At 37.4% G+C, this 16825-nt stretch overlaps 3 protein-coding genes across 9 annotated transcripts; 1 reads left to right on the top strand and 2 right to left on the bottom strand.

Moving 5' to 3' along the window:
• Positions 1-360: 360 nt before the first annotated feature.
• On the bottom strand, positions 361-3435 carry AT5G18550 (Zinc finger C-x8-C-x5-C-x3-H type family protein). 4 transcript variants are annotated; one of them, NM_001343555.1, is made up of 8 exons: positions 2927-3354; positions 2632-2786; positions 2334-2399; positions 2068-2193; positions 1661-1966; positions 1290-1583; positions 841-1162; positions 402-688 (listed from the first exon to the last, which is right to left on the bottom strand). In NM_001343555.1, the coding sequence occupies exons 1-8, from the start codon at positions 3015-3017 to the stop codon at positions 681-683; spliced, it is 1368 nt and encodes a 455-aa protein (NP_001330398.1). In that variant the 5' UTR covers positions 3018-3354; the 3' UTR covers positions 402-680. The 4 variants fall into 4 exon arrangements, with proteins under 4 accessions (NP_197356.2, NP_001330397.1, NP_001330396.1 ...); NM_121860.5 differs by having other exon boundaries at positions 361-1162; positions 2927-3435; NM_001343553.1 differs by having other exon boundaries at positions 361-1162; positions 1329-1583; positions 2927-3435.
• Positions 3436-7222: 3787 nt separating this feature from the next.
• Positions 7223-9747, bottom strand: AT5G18540 (E3 ubiquitin-protein ligase). Of its 4 annotated transcripts, none has more exons than NM_121859.3 (5): positions 9493-9694; positions 9250-9404; positions 8076-8134; positions 7859-7972; positions 7223-7717 (listed from the first exon to the last, which is right to left on the bottom strand). In NM_121859.3, exons 1-5 carry the CDS (start codon positions 9606-9608, stop codon positions 7655-7657), a joined length of 507 nt encoding a protein of 168 aa, NP_197355.2. In that variant the 5' UTR covers positions 9609-9694; the 3' UTR covers positions 7223-7654. The 4 variants fall into 4 exon arrangements, with proteins under 4 accessions (NP_197355.2, NP_001031899.1, NP_001330087.1 ...); NM_001036822.2 differs by having other exon boundaries at positions 7351-7711; positions 9493-9747; NM_001343552.1 differs by having other exon boundaries at positions 7352-7717; positions 7859-8134; positions 9493-9686.
• Positions 9721-16807, top strand: AT5G18525 (protein serine/threonine kinase). The gene is made up of 16 exons (NM_203075.7): positions 9721-10008; positions 10097-10212; positions 10297-12369; positions 12533-12860; positions 12977-13192; positions 13310-13382; positions 13471-13676; positions 13772-13834; positions 14169-14377; positions 14456-14567; positions 14675-15160; positions 15267-15559; positions 15653-15896; positions 15972-16045; positions 16138-16273; positions 16445-16807. Exons 1-16 carry the CDS (start codon positions 9874-9876, stop codon positions 16598-16600), a joined length of 4920 nt encoding a protein of 1639 aa, NP_974804.4. The 5' UTR covers positions 9721-9873; the 3' UTR covers positions 16601-16807.
• Positions 16808-16825: the final 18 nt, after the last annotated feature.

The raw sequence follows: 16825 nt of genomic DNA, 5'->3' as shown, positions 1-16825 counted from the left end.
AAACTAGACGCAACGAACAAACCACACACATGCACATGTTATATCACCAACACAAAGAACCAAGTACGAGAATTACTGACTACTACTTCCACATTAACAGTAGTTTTTTTTTTTTTTTAACTTCTTTTTCATTTATATTTACGTTTGTATCTCATGATCAACGTCGTACGGAATGGAATGTAGAACAAAAAAAGAAACGTGACCCTAAGATCTGTTCTGTTCTGCTTTCTGTTTCGTCAGGCTCTTCCACTTCTTGTTACTCTTCCAAACAAATCTTTAGAATCGGATTGCTTCAAACGAATATTGAGGTTGCGTTTACTGTATAACATGTTGTACTTTTCTATTAAAAAAAAGAAAATACTTTGACATGTATACATGAAAACATCCGCAAGCATAAGTCTATAAAAATTGGACTATTAATTAGTTAATTCCCATATTCCATAAAGTTTTAAAAATAAACAGGGGATTTTTGTGAATATATAAGGCCATTTATTAATCATCGTTTCCAAAAAGAAAAAGAAGAACAAAAGACAGAGAGATGGCCGTATGAAGGAATAATATGAACATGGTAAGAGAGACCTAAGAGGAGAGACATGACATAGAAGAGTAGAGAGAACTCCTTTCGTCTATCTCTCTGCTTTGCTTTCTGTTGTTGTCTCTCCACCCAAAAAATATCCTTTTTATGTTCCTGAGTTCATGAAAGTTTGATGAAAAGAAGAAGAGAGATATAGAGAGAATAAGAGAGATAATAATCTAAGAAGAATAGAGAGAGATTCTCTTCTCTCCTTTAAGATTTGTCTCTTTAACTTGAAGTCTTAGCCTCATTGCTAGCTGAATCACCTTTATTGGTCTCAGCAGGCTCGGGATGGCTCACATCACTGGTCATAGAAGAGACTCCAGCAGCCACAGTTTCTGAGCCACCAGTTGTTGTTGTTATAGGTTCAATAGAGCTGGAAGAGATAAGCTCAGTGCATTGGTCAGATGAGGATGATGGAGCTAATGTGCCGAGCGAGGAGGGGTAAGGTGCGACGGGCATGTCCGTGAGTGAAGAAGGGGATGGGCTGTAGCTTAGTGAAGAAGAGCCCAAGGAGTGGTCAAATTTGCAGGCAGGCCCAAACTTGCAAATACCGTGTTGCGCAAAGTGAGTGCATGGCACTGCGCCCTGCAAAACAGAGTTTCAGAATCACATCAAGAAACAGAGTTTTCCATTTTAACTTCTCATAAGTCATTACTAAAACTCTACTCTTGATCATGAGAATTTCATGATTAATGGCGTATATATGACTTACGGGACGAAGTGGGAGGCCAATGTGGCTGAGGGTACTTGCCTCTGGCGATGCTGCTTCCATAGGATGATGGAATCTGCAAGAGGTTCCGAATTTACAATCTCCGGTTCTCATAAAGTATTGACACTCAGGTTGTTCAGGTCGCTGAGGAAAAGTTTGTTCCTTATTTGAAACACCGGTAGAAGATGGACCGGATTGATAAGCAGGCGCTGAGGGAGATAACGGAGTGATTCCATAAACAGAGCTGGTTCCCATTGACGGTTGAGTCCCAGGGGAAGGCATCGCACTTACAGAAGCCTACATGATTGGAATGAGGTTTACTAAGACAAGAGAAAGAAAAGTTAGAACAAATAAAGGTTTCTTTGGAGCAATACCTGGTAAGGGTTCCAGCCCGAGTATGGAACCATACCAGGAGGAAGAACCATTTGACCGTAACCATAAGGGCTTTGAACATATGAGCCTGGTAAGAGCTGAGGTCTTGCTAGAACTACTCCGTATTGCTGCGATGAAGGAACGGTTTGAGACTGAAGCGATGGATACATAGTTGGACCAGCGGATAACTGTTGTTGCTGCTGCTGAGATGGAGCTTGTACACCAGGAGGGACTGGATGGTGATATCGACAGGTGGAACCGAATTTACACTGACCGGTTCTCATGAAATAGGAGCATTCTTTCTCCCCCTGTAACAATCCATTTGTAAGGAAACTTTGAGAGATCATTCACCACAATACAGCAAAACAAAAGACCTATGAAACCGAGAGCATGGCGGGATTGAACAAACCGGGCGTAATGGGAATCCCATGTAATTTAGGGAGACAGGAGTAACAGAATCTCCTCCTCCTCCTTGTCTAGGATGGTGATACTTACAAGAAGCACCAAATTTACATGTTCCTGTTCGCATGAAATGCTGTGACAAGAAAATATCAAAGTGAGAATAGACTACAACACTAAATCACAGAGTCTTAAATACAGAACAAAGAAGATGAATTGTCTTGTGCATTGCTTAACTTGGGAACCAATTTTGTTTAAATAGATGAATCAAAATACCTGACAAACAGGTTGTCCCATTCTCTCAGGGAACTCTCCAGCTTCTGTTCTGAGACCTCCCAAGACCTGAAAAAATCGAAACTAACAACATCCAATGAGAGAGCTTCCAAACAAATTAGAAATCCTAGATTCTGTTTCAGTGATATCAGATCGTAGATTCAACAATGGATCTGTTAATCTAAATCAGCCCATTAACAACATCAAAGACATATAGGAAGCAGACAAAAAAAGGCAGTCACTTTATCAAAAAAACAAACCCAGAAAAACAGAGGAGAGAGAGAGAGAGAGTTTTTATTACCGGAGCACGGTTTCGTGGGTGATTGAACCGACATCGAGACCCGTACCCGCAAACACCGGTTCGTAAATAATAGATACAATCGGGTTCATCGGGTCGCTCCGGGAACGTTTCACCTCCACCTCCACCACCTCGCAACCCTAACCGCCACATCGAAGCTACAAACGCCGCATTTATTTTTCAAAAAATCTAAACTTTCAATTCTGACAAAAACGCTAATCGCAGATTTAACCCCGTAAAAATCAGACATTAACAAAAAGAGAGAAAGAAAATGTAGGAAACCCATAATCAACGTTACCTTCGATACCAGTTTCGGTTCCTTGAGCGGACCATTCATGTGATGGATCCGACCGTGACTCATCTTCTCCGGCGCCACCGTACCGTTCCATTTTTGCTTTACACTAACTTTTAGCCGGAGCGGCGAAACAGAGCCCACCAATGTCGAAGCCCTCCGATCAAATGGGAGTGTCGGGAAGAAACTTTTTTTATTTCTGAGATTGGAGAAAAAAAAGGACAAAAAAAAAAAAACCACAGATCGTGGTTGGTTCTGTCTCCACACCACTCTCAGTCGCTTGATCTCTTTCCTTAAAGCTGAAACTTTTTTCTTTCTTCTACTATTTGTTTTCGGCTTCGATTTTTTTTTTTAGCGAAATTTCGAAAGGAAGTATTTTTATTTTTTTTGAGGGGATGGATTTTGGAAGAGGGATGGGGAAGTTTTGATCTTTCTTTATGCGTGCTCGCTTTTTTTGTGGGTGTTTTGCCGGTGGTGGTTAATATACGCGCCAAACATAGAATAAATGACTTCTCTCTTAATTTAATGCCTTTTTTTATTTCTTCCTTTTGCCATCAATATTGATTTTCTCTGTTTCAATATTTTTCTTAATCATATTTACAATAATCACTTCATTTGATGATTAATTTAAATAATGGTATTAATTTTTTGGGTATATTAATCTTTCTAGAATTCATTTAGTTTAAACATGTTTAACAAACAAATTATTTTAGAAGAATCACCGAAAATAATTACGTATTCTGGTGATACAAGTAATCTGTAAAGTTGTAACGGCTAGATTCCGTTTTTTCGTTTAACGGTTGATTCTTAAATTACATATGTCTTCAAACTGACGATCATATTCATCGATTCTTCGTCACTTTACATGATTAACAAGTAAATAAAATAGATGAAAACTTTATTTTGGTATATTAATCGTTTTAAACCTAACTTAGCTTAAACGTATTTAACAAATAAATTGTTCTAGAAGAGTTATTAGAAATAACAACGTATTTTGGTGGTACAAGTAATATGTAAAGTTGTAATGGCTATAATATTTTTTTTCGTTTAACGGTTGATTCTTGAATTACATATGTCTTCGAAATGACGATCTTATTCATTGCTTCGTCACTTTACATGATTAAGGTATCTATGTGTTGTTCCAAGTTTTTGATTAATTCAGATGTTTGATTGCACCGTTCAATTCTATTTTTCTATACGATATCATGATGTTACCAATTGGAAATAATGATCTACAATATTCTTATGGTTGTTCCTAGATTTAGTTGATGCACCATATTAGATAGCTTAACTTTTTGTACTGTTCATTTATATTGTACTACTAGGGCTTTATTTGAACCTCAACTATTCTTTTCGTTCTTGGGAGTTTATTGTAATTTCTTACCACAGTTATGACTTATTTATGTTACTCTGAAAAACCTACCAATCACCACACATCTTCACACACTACAAAAAAAAGATCATTTTAAATCACTTATATTGAATATTTGTATTACTTATAATTGATGTAAAGAAATTTTACATCACTTAAATAAACGATTCGTATCTTGTTGATGCAAATAATTTACATCGATTTATTAGCAACAAAAACATGCGATCAGAAAACAAAAAGAGATACCGGATATAAATTTTTGTCGCCTAAAAGAGAAAAGGAAAAAAATATTTTCTTTATTCTCTCACTTTTTAATCATTTTAAGTTCAAGATTTAGAGAAGAAAACGAAAGTAAAGTATTACTACCTTTTTACTGTAACACCAAATATATAAAACTCTAAAACCCTTATGGGAGCATTAAAATTTTCACTGCTCAAACTCACTAATACTCATTTTTGATTTTCCTTTTATGTAAGTGTTGCGTAAATTATAGTTAAGCCTTTGTATCATGACACGTCCGTGGAGAAAACTCGAATATGCTGGTGAAGGACATGATTGTCATTTGCAGCAAAACAGTAAGAAAATCTAAATCTCTGTGTTTTCTAAGAAGAAAAAAGGAATCAATCAATGATTCCATGGCGTGGGAAATATATTATGTTTCAATTTCTTACGAATGTAAAATTATAATAACATTTAGTGATGAAACTAAGCAGTTTTTTTGGTCAACAAAACACTAACGATCGAATGTTAAGATCTGTATTTTAAGAAAAAAAATAATGGTATTCTGAAGAGTTTTTACTCACAAAACATGATTGTTTAGATCGTTATTACTTATACTAATAGTTAAGAAAAAATAGTCAAAGTGAAAAAATAAAAAATAAGTTTAATAAGTCAAAGAAAACAAATTGTGTCGGCTCAAGTTGCAAATATAGGAATATGCCAATTTCTTTGTCAAAATTAATTCATGTGTTATTAATTGACGTTAACATTTTTAGTTTACTCAACCAACCATTCCATCTGCTAATTATATTTTAATCTAATCTGAAGAAAAGAAAAACTGCTTAGTCGCTACTACTTACACTGGTCGGAACATGATAGTTAGATATTTGTGCTAATGTTGACCTCGACTCATCTGAGTATATTTTTAGGATTGATATGTTATTATTTTCTACGCCTAAGCTTTTTGACTAGCATGTGTTTGTTGAGCCTGCCTATACGTAAATTAAAGAGAATATAATTTTAGTTCTTGACAATTTTGTTTATTTTAAACATGTGTACGTTTCAAACAAGACAGACAATACAATTTCTATACGAACAAAGGAAAAAACATTTCTACATGCATGCAAAAACTATTACAAGGTATATGTTTAGATAAAACAATAAAAATAAAGAGCAATAGTATGATGGTCTTAACCACATTGTTTGGTTTTGGCAGTCTAAGACAAACAGTAGAGTTTCAAAAATGAAAAATAAGAAAATTAATTCTGTTTTACTAACCATCATCTATGAAATATTTTATTGTTTGTCTTGATTTGGACTTAAGCTTAAATATACTTGTTTAGATAGCAAACAATCAAAATACAAAAGAACACAAGAAAGACTTGAAGGCAAATAAGAAATTTTTGATTTTGTTTTGCAACAAATAAAGAAGTTCCACGTGTTGAGAAAGAGTAGATGTAAATACGGAAAGTATTTTTCTTGCACGCTCACGCAAAGAGTGTGAATCGCACTCAACACCAAACGTTTAAGAGTCACTTCACACTAGAAATCATATTGTATACTATGGATTGTAAATTTAATGCTTTGGATGATTGATTACAAAGGTCATCATTAGTAGTGCATTAAGTTAGTTTTGTCAAACCGATTTAAGTTTATGGGAGTTTTTTCACACCACCCGTTATACTTGTATAGTTGGATTTTACATTTTTGGTATGTGGAGAAGTATATAGTTCACGAACAATGAATTTTGTAGGTCAAAAACATATAGTTTGGATTTTACATTTTATGGTTAATGATTGAAGCGCGTGAATTTAAGCCGCATGGAGGATTGTGTTGGGGCATAGTGAGAGTATTGACTTTTAGATCACTTAAAAAGGCGACACTGTAATTGATCAATCTAACGGCTATAAAACGCATTGGTCTGAATATCAGACGGCGGAGATTCTCTGTCTGCAAAAATGCTGGACAAACGAATAATATGTCTTCACATACTTGGCCTCAGTAGGTAAAGAAAATTCAACTCTAGATTAAAAAAAATAGTGCAAAAATAAAAATCGAATAATGAATGACAAAAGTTTCAAATCATTATATTAGTTCAAATTCATGGTGCATTTATAAACATGGTTTGATGCGAGGCTTGCAAATTATAAATATTATTATGATGCATTTTTACATATATGGAATGAATAAAAATAGAATCAGAAGGTTTGACTTGGAGAGGAGGTATTGGCCACATGTGAGCAGCTTTTGGAGATTTTGTGTTATTCACCCAAAGATCTTTTTAGACCATAACATTCGTATCCTTCTCATCTACCAAATGTCGGCGAGCTCATTTTTTGTTTTCGGACAGTGTCATTTTTTATTGTTTATTTTTATACTTCATTTCTTGTTTGTTTGTTAAAGTTCTGACCATGACATCTTTCATTTGCGCCATAATATATTTATATGCTCAAGTATAGAGTATCTTGAACTATATTCAAATCAAAAGAATCATGTTTAAGTCACTTGCAATTGTGATTTTGTATACTAAACAATGAGTTAGAACACATTTAAGATGTTTTACTGTTGTGATTTAAACAGTGAGCACCTTTTTATGACAACATACTTTTAAAAACGACGACAAAAAAGAGATTCGAAACTCATCATGTAGACAAGAAATAAACGAATCTACGAAAATCATAGAAAATTTAGTAATTTACTGTTTGTTCTCTCCCTGATTTAAAATTATTGTGTTTCCTCTTGTCCCTTTGAAGTGGTACAAACACTTATACCCATGAGCTCTGTTAGATTAAATGTTCCTGCAATGAACTTATGCAGATCATTACTAATTGGAACTTGTCTCATAACTAACAACACAAGCATTTGCTCTTTAACCAAAATACAAATTTCAGATCCATGAAGCTATTCGTTCTAAAATTACAATCAACTCCGGTCTCAGATTTAACCAAATAGAGCCGGAGAAATCTAACCTACATTAAGAAGAAAGATCATCATGCTAATCTTTGGCTAACCATCGGACTAACAGATTCTTTGGATCAGACATTTTCAGACACATAAGAGTGATTGAGTTTGTTCTTCTAAAGACCCAGCTAAACCATCTTCATCAAATATGTAACCAGTAATGTGTAGCGAAAAAAAGGAAACTAAAGCTTCAACTTCTTATTGGGTCTCTTTAACTTGGCATCTTCATCGACAGTGATCTGTTGCTATCAAAAAAGTTTTCCATACGCAGATATGAGCGACGGAATCCAGAAAGTAACGTAAAAAGACTTTATAAAAATCTGTGAGGTGAAAACGAAAAGCAAGTAGAAAGACGAGATAAGGAAAAAGGTAGTGAGGGAGATAACCTTATGCTTTTTGTTTTTCTTCTTCTTTTTCTCTTCTTTTTTCTTCTTTGCGTTTTTCTTCTTTTTCTTTTTGTTAAGCTTAGTGTTCTCTATCTTATCGTCATCAGAAGATACCTAAACATGATGACGAAGGCGTAAGAACTGGTCAGCAGTACATATTCTACAAATTTTATTCCCTGTACAGATAGAATGAAACAGAGTACAGAGAATAAGATACCTCGACATCTTCGAATGAAGCAACGTGTTGAATTCTTCTTCCTGAACTCGAGGCCCCACCTGAGAGCAGTAGAGTATCATACAGATTACGCCTTCACATTCATACCCCAAAGTTTAAGAAAATAACATGAAACCATATATATTCCCCAATAACAAAACCGATACAGTGTGCTATGTTGTTTTCACCAACCATACAGGAATACCATGATTATCCTAAACTTTTAAGTGAGCTAAATCTAGTACTCAGTTACGATGAACTTCTAGTGTGAAACTAGTTTCAGGCAAATAGTCACGGTGTATTTACATTTAACGAATGCTACATATGCTTTCCAAACTCTCTTGAAGTTAAACTGAGTAAACTCATGGAATGCATCAACGCACAATCTTCATTTGCAATGATGTAGTGAAGTTTCAATGCATATACATCTCCTACACTATCATGATCGTTGAAACAAGTTCTACGCGAACTTCTGGCCAAACTTATAAGGTCTCACGTTTGATGCTACGCATAGTTTCTACTAACTTATCCCACTTTTCATAAGGTGAGAGTTAACTAATTATAAGTTCTTATCTATTCCTTAACTTGAACAGTTGGACTGAGCTAACAATTTCAGAAGAACTTGTCCCAAGCTCTCAACCCTAATTCCCAACCAAATTACTTGAAAATTCAGGATACCTGATAAGAACCAGATGTGATTCTCTCTACATTCACTCTCTGAATCAATTACAGAAGACGAATAGAGAACAAACTGAAACAAATAACCAAAGATATAACCCTGGGGTGAATACTAAAGCACCATAAACTCTCCTAACCCCAAACCAAGATCCTAAATCAATCTAGAATGCCTAAACTCATTCCACTAGTTGCAAATACAATAGTCCTGCACTAGACTTAACAAGAACACCTTATACCTCAACGAATTTTTGTGTAGCACCTCAGGACCCAGCTCTCAGCTAATGCTGAGCTATCAACCGTGACTTATAATCAACTAAAAACTATTTTAGGCTAATTACATGGTCCTCTAATACACTACCAAGAAAGCCTTAAAATCAATGCCATTGCCATCTTTCAAATGCCTAAGCCTCTCAAACAAACAAATCCCTTTTCGCTCCAATTCCAAATTACAAACCTTTAGGCCAAACATTATCAAAGAATCGTGTTTATAAGTACTCACTCGAAATAACAGTGTCTTTGGCGTTTTTGACGGCCAATTCGACAAGAGCTGGATCAATGGAAGCTAACCCATTAGGATCTTGCAGCTTCCTCTCTAGAAACTTGGCTAAAGCCGCCGCTTTATTCGTCTTCAATGGTCCACCTGGATGAGCCAATCTATAAAACATAACATCCAATGAAAGTCAGAATTTCAAAATCGAGAAGAAGGAAAACAAAAACCCTAAGGAGTGATCAAAAACAAAACCTGGGAGGCTTAGAGCGAGAAGACGAAGGAAGAGAAGTAAGAGGAGCGAATTTGCTTCCTCTGAGAGCTCTCTTCTCATCTTCTGTCAGCTCCTCGTCAATCGCTCCTCCTCCCATTCCAATTTCCGTCGGCAACAATATTCTCCGTCACCGAAACTTTGACGGCCGTCTTGATATTTTTTTTGAAATAAGAGATATTTATGAATAGTTTGTAATTTTAAGATACAAACAAAATAAAGCAACAATAATAGTTATAGGCTAAAACGGCGTCGTTGAGGAGAAAACACGGCGTTTCTTGGCCGTGCTTTTTGTTTTTCAGGTCGTCGAGATTGATCGGATCCGGATCATTAGACGTCGTCTCTCTTCCTCCAAGAAAGAAGGGATGAGAGGTGAAGATAGTGACCTTTGCTTCGATTGTCTCGATCAACGTATCAACTCTGACTTCTCCGATCAGATCGTCTTCTCTTACGGTGTCTCCGATTCGCCGCTACCTTTTGGATCCTCCGCCGTCGTTAAGGTGGATTTTTCAATTGTCATTATTTGAATTGTAGATTTCAATGGTGGAAGTATTGGAATTTAAGCTGCTTTAAATGGCGTTTGTGTAGGTTTCTGATTCTAGCGAGGAATTTTCTGCTTCTTGTTCTTCTTGTGAATCCACTTCTTCTCAGTTCATTTTGGAGTATCTCCGGAAGGACGAACATGGCTGCTTAGCTAAATACGTGTACGTTCTTGTTTATGTTCTCCTTAGGCTAACGATTTGATTCTATCAATCATTGTGGTTGAGCAAATTATTCTTTTTCTGCAGCGACAAATTTGTTGTTAAGGATCGAGAGGGTAATTCAAACGATGCTGTTGAATCTGATGAGTGTTTGGATTGTTCAACCAGTGGCTCTCAAGCTACTGAAGATGATGACACAGAGAATATTACTTGTGGAAGTGTTACTTGCGAGCATTCAGGTAGTTTTTCATGTTGGAGAACTGTAGCTGCACTTTTACCAATCGCTCAGATTAGAAAATGTTCTGCATCTGAACTTCAAAAGCTTGCTTCTAGTTTCCATTATGAGTGTCCAGAAGATCAAATTTTAGCCTCTTTACATCGCCTGATTGATGGAAAGTCATCTGGACAAGCAACCCATAGTTTCCTTTGTCTTCTTCTTGGGTTACCGTTGTTAGAGGAAAAAAGCAAGCTTCGATGTCTCAGGCATCCAAATCTATCACCGGTCCTAGGACTTCTGACATCATCTGATTGTTTGGTCTCAGTGCTCCCCAAAGCCCCTTATACATTGGAAAATATTCTCTACTACAGCCCCAGTGCTATAAAGTCAGAATGGCATAGAAATTTTATAATATATCAGCTATTGTCTGCGTTAGCTCACTTGCATGGGTTGAAGGTTTCACATGGGGACATTCGTCCGTCAAACATATTGTTGTCTGATTCATTATGGAGTTGGTTAACGATCTATAGCAAACCTGATTTAGGTTCTGTAGATGCCAATTCATCTGCTTCAAGAAGAAGGTGGTGTGTTGAGGGTTGTTATTCTTATGGCCTTTATGCTGATCTTAAAATTTCTTCACATTTGGACTGGCAGACTCACTTTGATAAATGGTGGAAGGGAGAGCTAAGCAATTTTGAATATTTACTCGTCTTAAACAAACTAGCAGGTCGAAGGTGGGGGGACCACACATTTCATCCGGTAATGCCATGGGTCATAGATTTCAGCAAAAAACCTGAAAATGATAGTGATTCAGGATGGCGTGATTTAAGAAAAAGCAAATGGAGATTGGCAAAAGGAGATGAACAATTAGATTTTACCTACTCAACATTTGAATTTCCGCATCATGTATCAGATGAATGTCTTTCTGAGCTGGCTGTTTGCAGCTACAAAGCAAGAAGACTGCCACTGAGTGTCCTGCGAAAGGCAGTTCGGTCGGTGTATGAGCCTAATGAATATCCCTCTGACATGCAAAGGCTTTATGATTGGACCCCTGACGAGTGCATCCCTGAGTTTTACTGTGATCCCCGCATCTTTTGCTCCCTTCATCCTAGTATGTCTGATTTGGCTGTACCTCCATGGGCAAGCAGCCCCGATGAGTTCATTAGATTGCATCGAGATGCTCTGGAAAGCCCCCATGTTTCATCTCTAATACATCACTGGATTGATATTACTTTTGGTTACAAAATGTCAGGACATGCTGCTATTACTGCGAAGAATGTTATGTTGTCTTCATCTGAACCCACAGTACCGAGGTCAGTTGGACGTCGCCAACTCTTTTTTCGGCCTCATCCGGTGCGCCTTGGTTTCTCCCGAGAGAAGGAACAAAGTAGAAATGAACTAGAAATGCATACATTCCATGGCTTTGGTGTGGACAACAAGAGGTCCGTCATTCTCCTAGCTGATGAGTATCTGGAAGAAACTGAAGAGGCATCTGCATTTTCTGATCATGCAACACATCTATGTCCAAAGTATCACCTTCGTGAAAACCTGGTTGAGTCTCCTTTGCATGTATCTTACAGTGAAAACACTAAGAAAGTAAATACTAGTCTCCCTGGAACTTCAAAAAACAAAGGTTTATCATCAAGGATAAGTTTGAATTATCTTTTAGAGCATATGGAGGTGAGAGATGAAGCATCGACTGAACTTCAGGAGTTGTTACAATGGCGGCAAGATTTCTGCACAGGAAACATTTCCAAGGACATTGCTGGGGATATTTTTTCTATTGGCTGTGTCCTGGCAGAACTTTATTTGATGAAGCCGCTATTCAACTCAGTGTCTTTGGCTACTTATTTAGAAGGTGGTGACTTACCTGAACTGATCAAAGAACTTCCTCCTCCTACTCAGGTAATTGTCGAAGCATGTATTGAACAAGATTGGAGAAGGTATTTTTCTCTCTCTCTTTTCGGGTTAACTCTGGTCTTCTTTGATACTTCACTGTGTTTATGACTGTGTGGGGTGTGATGATAAAAATTGTGTAGTAACACGTTTTGTGTTTTTTAAATGTGTGAATGTCTAATTACTCTCTCTTCCTTTTGAAACATGCAGGAGGCCCTCAGCAAAGAGTCTTTTGGACTCTCCGTATTTCTCAGCTACAGTGAGGTCAGCTCACTTGTTTGCTGCTCCACTTCAACTTTTGGCCAAAGGTCAAACACGCTTGTGTTATGCAGCAAGTTTTGCCAAACAGGGAGTCTTGAAAGTAATGGGAACATTTGTGGCAGAGATGTGTGCTGTGTACTGTTTGCCACTGGTCACCACACCTTTATCTGAGGACGAGTGTGAATTGGCTTATGTACTTCTCAAGGAATTTACAAAATCTTTGACACCAATGGCTGTGCAGAGACTTGTCTTGCCTTCTATCCAGAAGATCTTACTGGTACGCATATATTGTTGGTTCCCGATGGAATTTGTAATTCTAAATTTCTGTGTGGTTATAAAATCAACATCTTGTTAAGTTCAATTAATATCTTCTGACAGAGTATAATATGTTAGACCACAGGTTACTCGCATTTGAAAGTTTCTCTTCTTCAAGATTCGTTTGTGAGAGAATTATGGAATCAAATTGGAAAGAGAGTATATCTTGAAATGATTCATCCTTTAGTCATATCAAACTTGTATAATTCTCCGGACAAGATCTCAGCTTCGGCAGCCTCTGTGCTGTTGATTGGTTCGAGCGAAGAGCTTGGTGCCCCTGTTACAGTACATCAGGTCAGATAAGATTTCCTGTTCTTGTCTTGCACCCATATATTATATATATGCCTTTCATCGGGCACGTCACGTGTTTCTGAATTTCTTATTTGGATGCTGACTTGTCCCTTAATACAGACTATACTGCCATTGATAAGTTACTTCGGAAAAGGAATATGTACTGATGGGATTGATGTGCTGGTTAGAATTGGTACACCCTATCTGTTGATTCATGCACCTTAGCTCTACCTGGAAATTTCATATTTTGCTAAGTGATTGTTGTATTGTTAACTTTTCAGGGAGACTATTGGGCGTGAACTTCATTGTCAAACAGATGCTGCCATTACTGGAACATGTTGTTTGCTTCTGTATCGATCTCTCTTCGATGAAAAAACCAGAGCCTGTTCATAGTTGGTGTTCTTTAGCGCTGTCTGATTGCCTAATCACACTCGATGGTCTAGTTGCTCTTATATCAGACGAGTTGCTCATACATGAGCTGACCAAAGTATGTTTAAAATTTTATCTATCTATCTTTACTAGCTTTACGTTAAACACCTAATTTTTCGTTCTATTGTTGTGGTTTGTCTTATCATCACATAGGGTCGGTTGTGCCTACATGTAAGAGTTCTTATGCAGAAAAATCTAGAGTTGCGGGTCCTTCAGGTATTCTTGATTTTCCTTTTCTTTTTCTTTTTCTTTATCAGTAACTTTGAGGGAAGGATAATGATGTATAATCAAGATGACCTTGTTTAAGTTGTCACTGAGCGTCCCACTCTTAAGTGGTGAAAGAAGATTGACTCCAAAAAAAGAGATTTAGCTTAATTTTAAGGGCTCTGTTGTGAAATTGTTCTATTGGTATTTCCATTGTTAGGCATGCATCAGTGCCTTATTTATAGGAGGATCCATTAGTGCACCTCTGTAATGCTCATTCAAGCATATGGAAAGCCTTTTTAACACTTGGTTTTCTTTTAAAATGTTGCTTTCTCCAATTTTTCAGTTTGCTGCAACTTCCCTGATGTCAATTTGCCAGCGGATTGGACAAGAAATGACTGCATTGCATGTTCTTCCGCAGTTGAAGGAGCTTTTTGATGAGTTTGCTTTCTCTGAGAAAAGTACAGATGCATCTGACTCTTTAAGCTGGAAGATTAGGACTGCCGAACAAAAATTTCATCCAGAATCTCCAATCAAAAGCCGTATGGATCTTGTGTGCGTGTTTCATCTGAATCATCAGTGAATACAAAAAGTATAATTCCGTTCTATATCCTAACGTTGTAGGAATCACAGGTTGCTCCTCTATCCTTCTTTCGCCTCACTTCTTGGTATGGAGAAATTACGCCAGGGTTGTCCAACCTGGCTACTCCTTGAGCAGTATCTGCTAAAGCATCATAACTGGAAGGTATCCTGTCTTTATATATAGAATTCTGGGATACTGTTGCCACAATATCTAATATATAAAATTCCATTGAGCTATGGACATTTATCACTGAATCTATTGTAATTCAGTGGGAATACACCGGACGATCTTCTCGATACAATATGGAAGCAAGGCCTGTATTAAAACAGGGCCCTGCATCTAAGCACACTCCTAAGGTGTTGCTTAATGGATCTGGACGGTCGGTTCCCCAGTCGCAGGGGTTAAGAAATTCCAATCACTTAAAACTTCATATACATGTCCCAGTTGAAGGACAAGAAGCAGTTCTAAACCCTTTGGTGCATGAACCCTGGTCATGGTTTCCTAGTCCAGTAACTTGTTGGGATGGGCTTGACATTGGGCGTTTTGGAAACCCCAAAGATGAGAATCGATGGAAAATTAGAGCATCTGTTTTGTCTTCTGCGCGGGCCCATCATGGAGCTCTAAGATCTTTAGTGGTTTCTGAAGATGAGTGTACAGTTTTCACTTCAGGAATTGATCCAGGGTTTAAGGGAAGTGTTCAGAAGTGGGAACTAGCAAGCTTAAGTTGTGTATCTAGTTATCATGCCCATGAAGAGGTTGGTTCCTTGTATTATTATAGCTTTCTTACGGCGGCAAACACATAATTATTCTCTTACCCATAAAATAGGAAGTATGCACCTAATTATTTCTTGTATATTTTAGGTTGTTAATGACATCGGTATTCTGTCATCCACCGGAAAGGTAGCATCTTGCGACGGAACTATACATGTGTGGAATAGCCAAACCGGGAAACTAATATCTTTGTTCTCCGAGTCACCTTCGGATCAAGATCAAGCTTCATCAGATCCGTCCTCAAAGAATAATTCCAATCCGTGTAATAGACATGCGTCACATGGATTATCAAGTGGGATATTCGATGAGAACTTGTATACATGTATGCATTATTTAGAATACATGGATCAGCTCATTGTTGGAACCGGATTTGGTGCCCTCAGGTAAAATAGTATCCACTACACTAAAAAATCAAACTAATTGAGCATTAGAGATAATATGCAACAATTTTTGCTCAATTCCACTGCACAATTCAGGTTTATCGATCTAGCACGAGGCCAGAAGCTTGAACTTTGGGGAGGAGAAGCTATTGAATCTGGATTCACTTCTCTCGTATCTGCTCTTTGTTCAGGAGGGTCTCAAACAAAACATGGAGACGGAGCTTCAGTATCACCTTCTTGGATTGCAGCTGGTTTTAGTTCTGGCCAGTGTAGGCTATTTGACTTGAGGGAAAATGGTTTTATTTCCTCCTGGAGAGCTCACGACGGATACGTGACAAAGGTGAATTAAGCTTTTTTGTCCTCCCAAAACCAATATGGCCTTTCTTCTTATCTTCAAATTTTGATTTTCTTGCAGTTAGTGGCACCTGAGAGTCATTTACTTGTTTCCAGCTCTCTTGACAAAACTTTACGGATCTGGGACTTAAGGAAGTGAGCAAAAACAATCATTACGGTTTTTCCTTTTCTTGTAAGTTTTTGTTCTTGTTCCCTACATGTGGTTTATTATCTTTCTGGTAAAACAGGAGCTGGACACCACAGCCTTTTGTTGTCAAAGGACACAATGACGGTGTTTCCGGTTTCTCCATCTGGGGCAAGGACGTTATCTCCATCTCAAGAAACAACATCGGGATTTTCTCACTGGCAAAGTCTCAAGATGAGGTAGTTTCTCACTCATTCACGTGATGAGTTAAAACATACACGCCTTGATCACTTTGGCTATAAGCCTAAACCAAGATTAGAATTAGATCAGTTCTTTCAGTCAGTTTATGCACATAATCTTCGTGAAAACAAGATCTAGTATGTGAGAATGTCCGGTTTTTCTCTTGACAGGAGGAGCAACAGCAGCAGCGGATTATACCACAGAAACTGTATATGGCAGAGAAGGGAGGAAGAGTAAAGTCGGATTTATCGACCATTTGTGTTTTACCATTTTCGAGATTGTTCATCGTTGGAGCACATGATGGTCACTTGAGAATCTGTTGTTGAAATATTATACAAACTATATATCATAAAATTGTGTTCTTACAAAAAAATTACGGCCTCTTGTGTAACTTCTGTCTTTAAATTTTGTGTGTTTGGAATATGGATATTGGATAGTGCCAAGCACGATCACTGATATGATTGTAATGGAGACAAAGAGGAATGATTTGTTAATCGGCTAATGAGTAATGGGCAATGATTGATGTATTTTTATTTTCTTTTCGTTTGTTA

Source organism: Arabidopsis thaliana, chromosome 5 (assembly GCF_000001735.4).
Source record: "Arabidopsis thaliana chromosome 5, partial sequence".
NCBI classification, from domain to species: Eukaryota; Viridiplantae; Streptophyta; class Magnoliopsida; order Brassicales; family Brassicaceae; genus Arabidopsis; species Arabidopsis thaliana.
The sequence above is the reverse complement of the archived record's forward strand: the minus strand, read 5'-3'. Positions and strand labels throughout refer to the sequence as shown.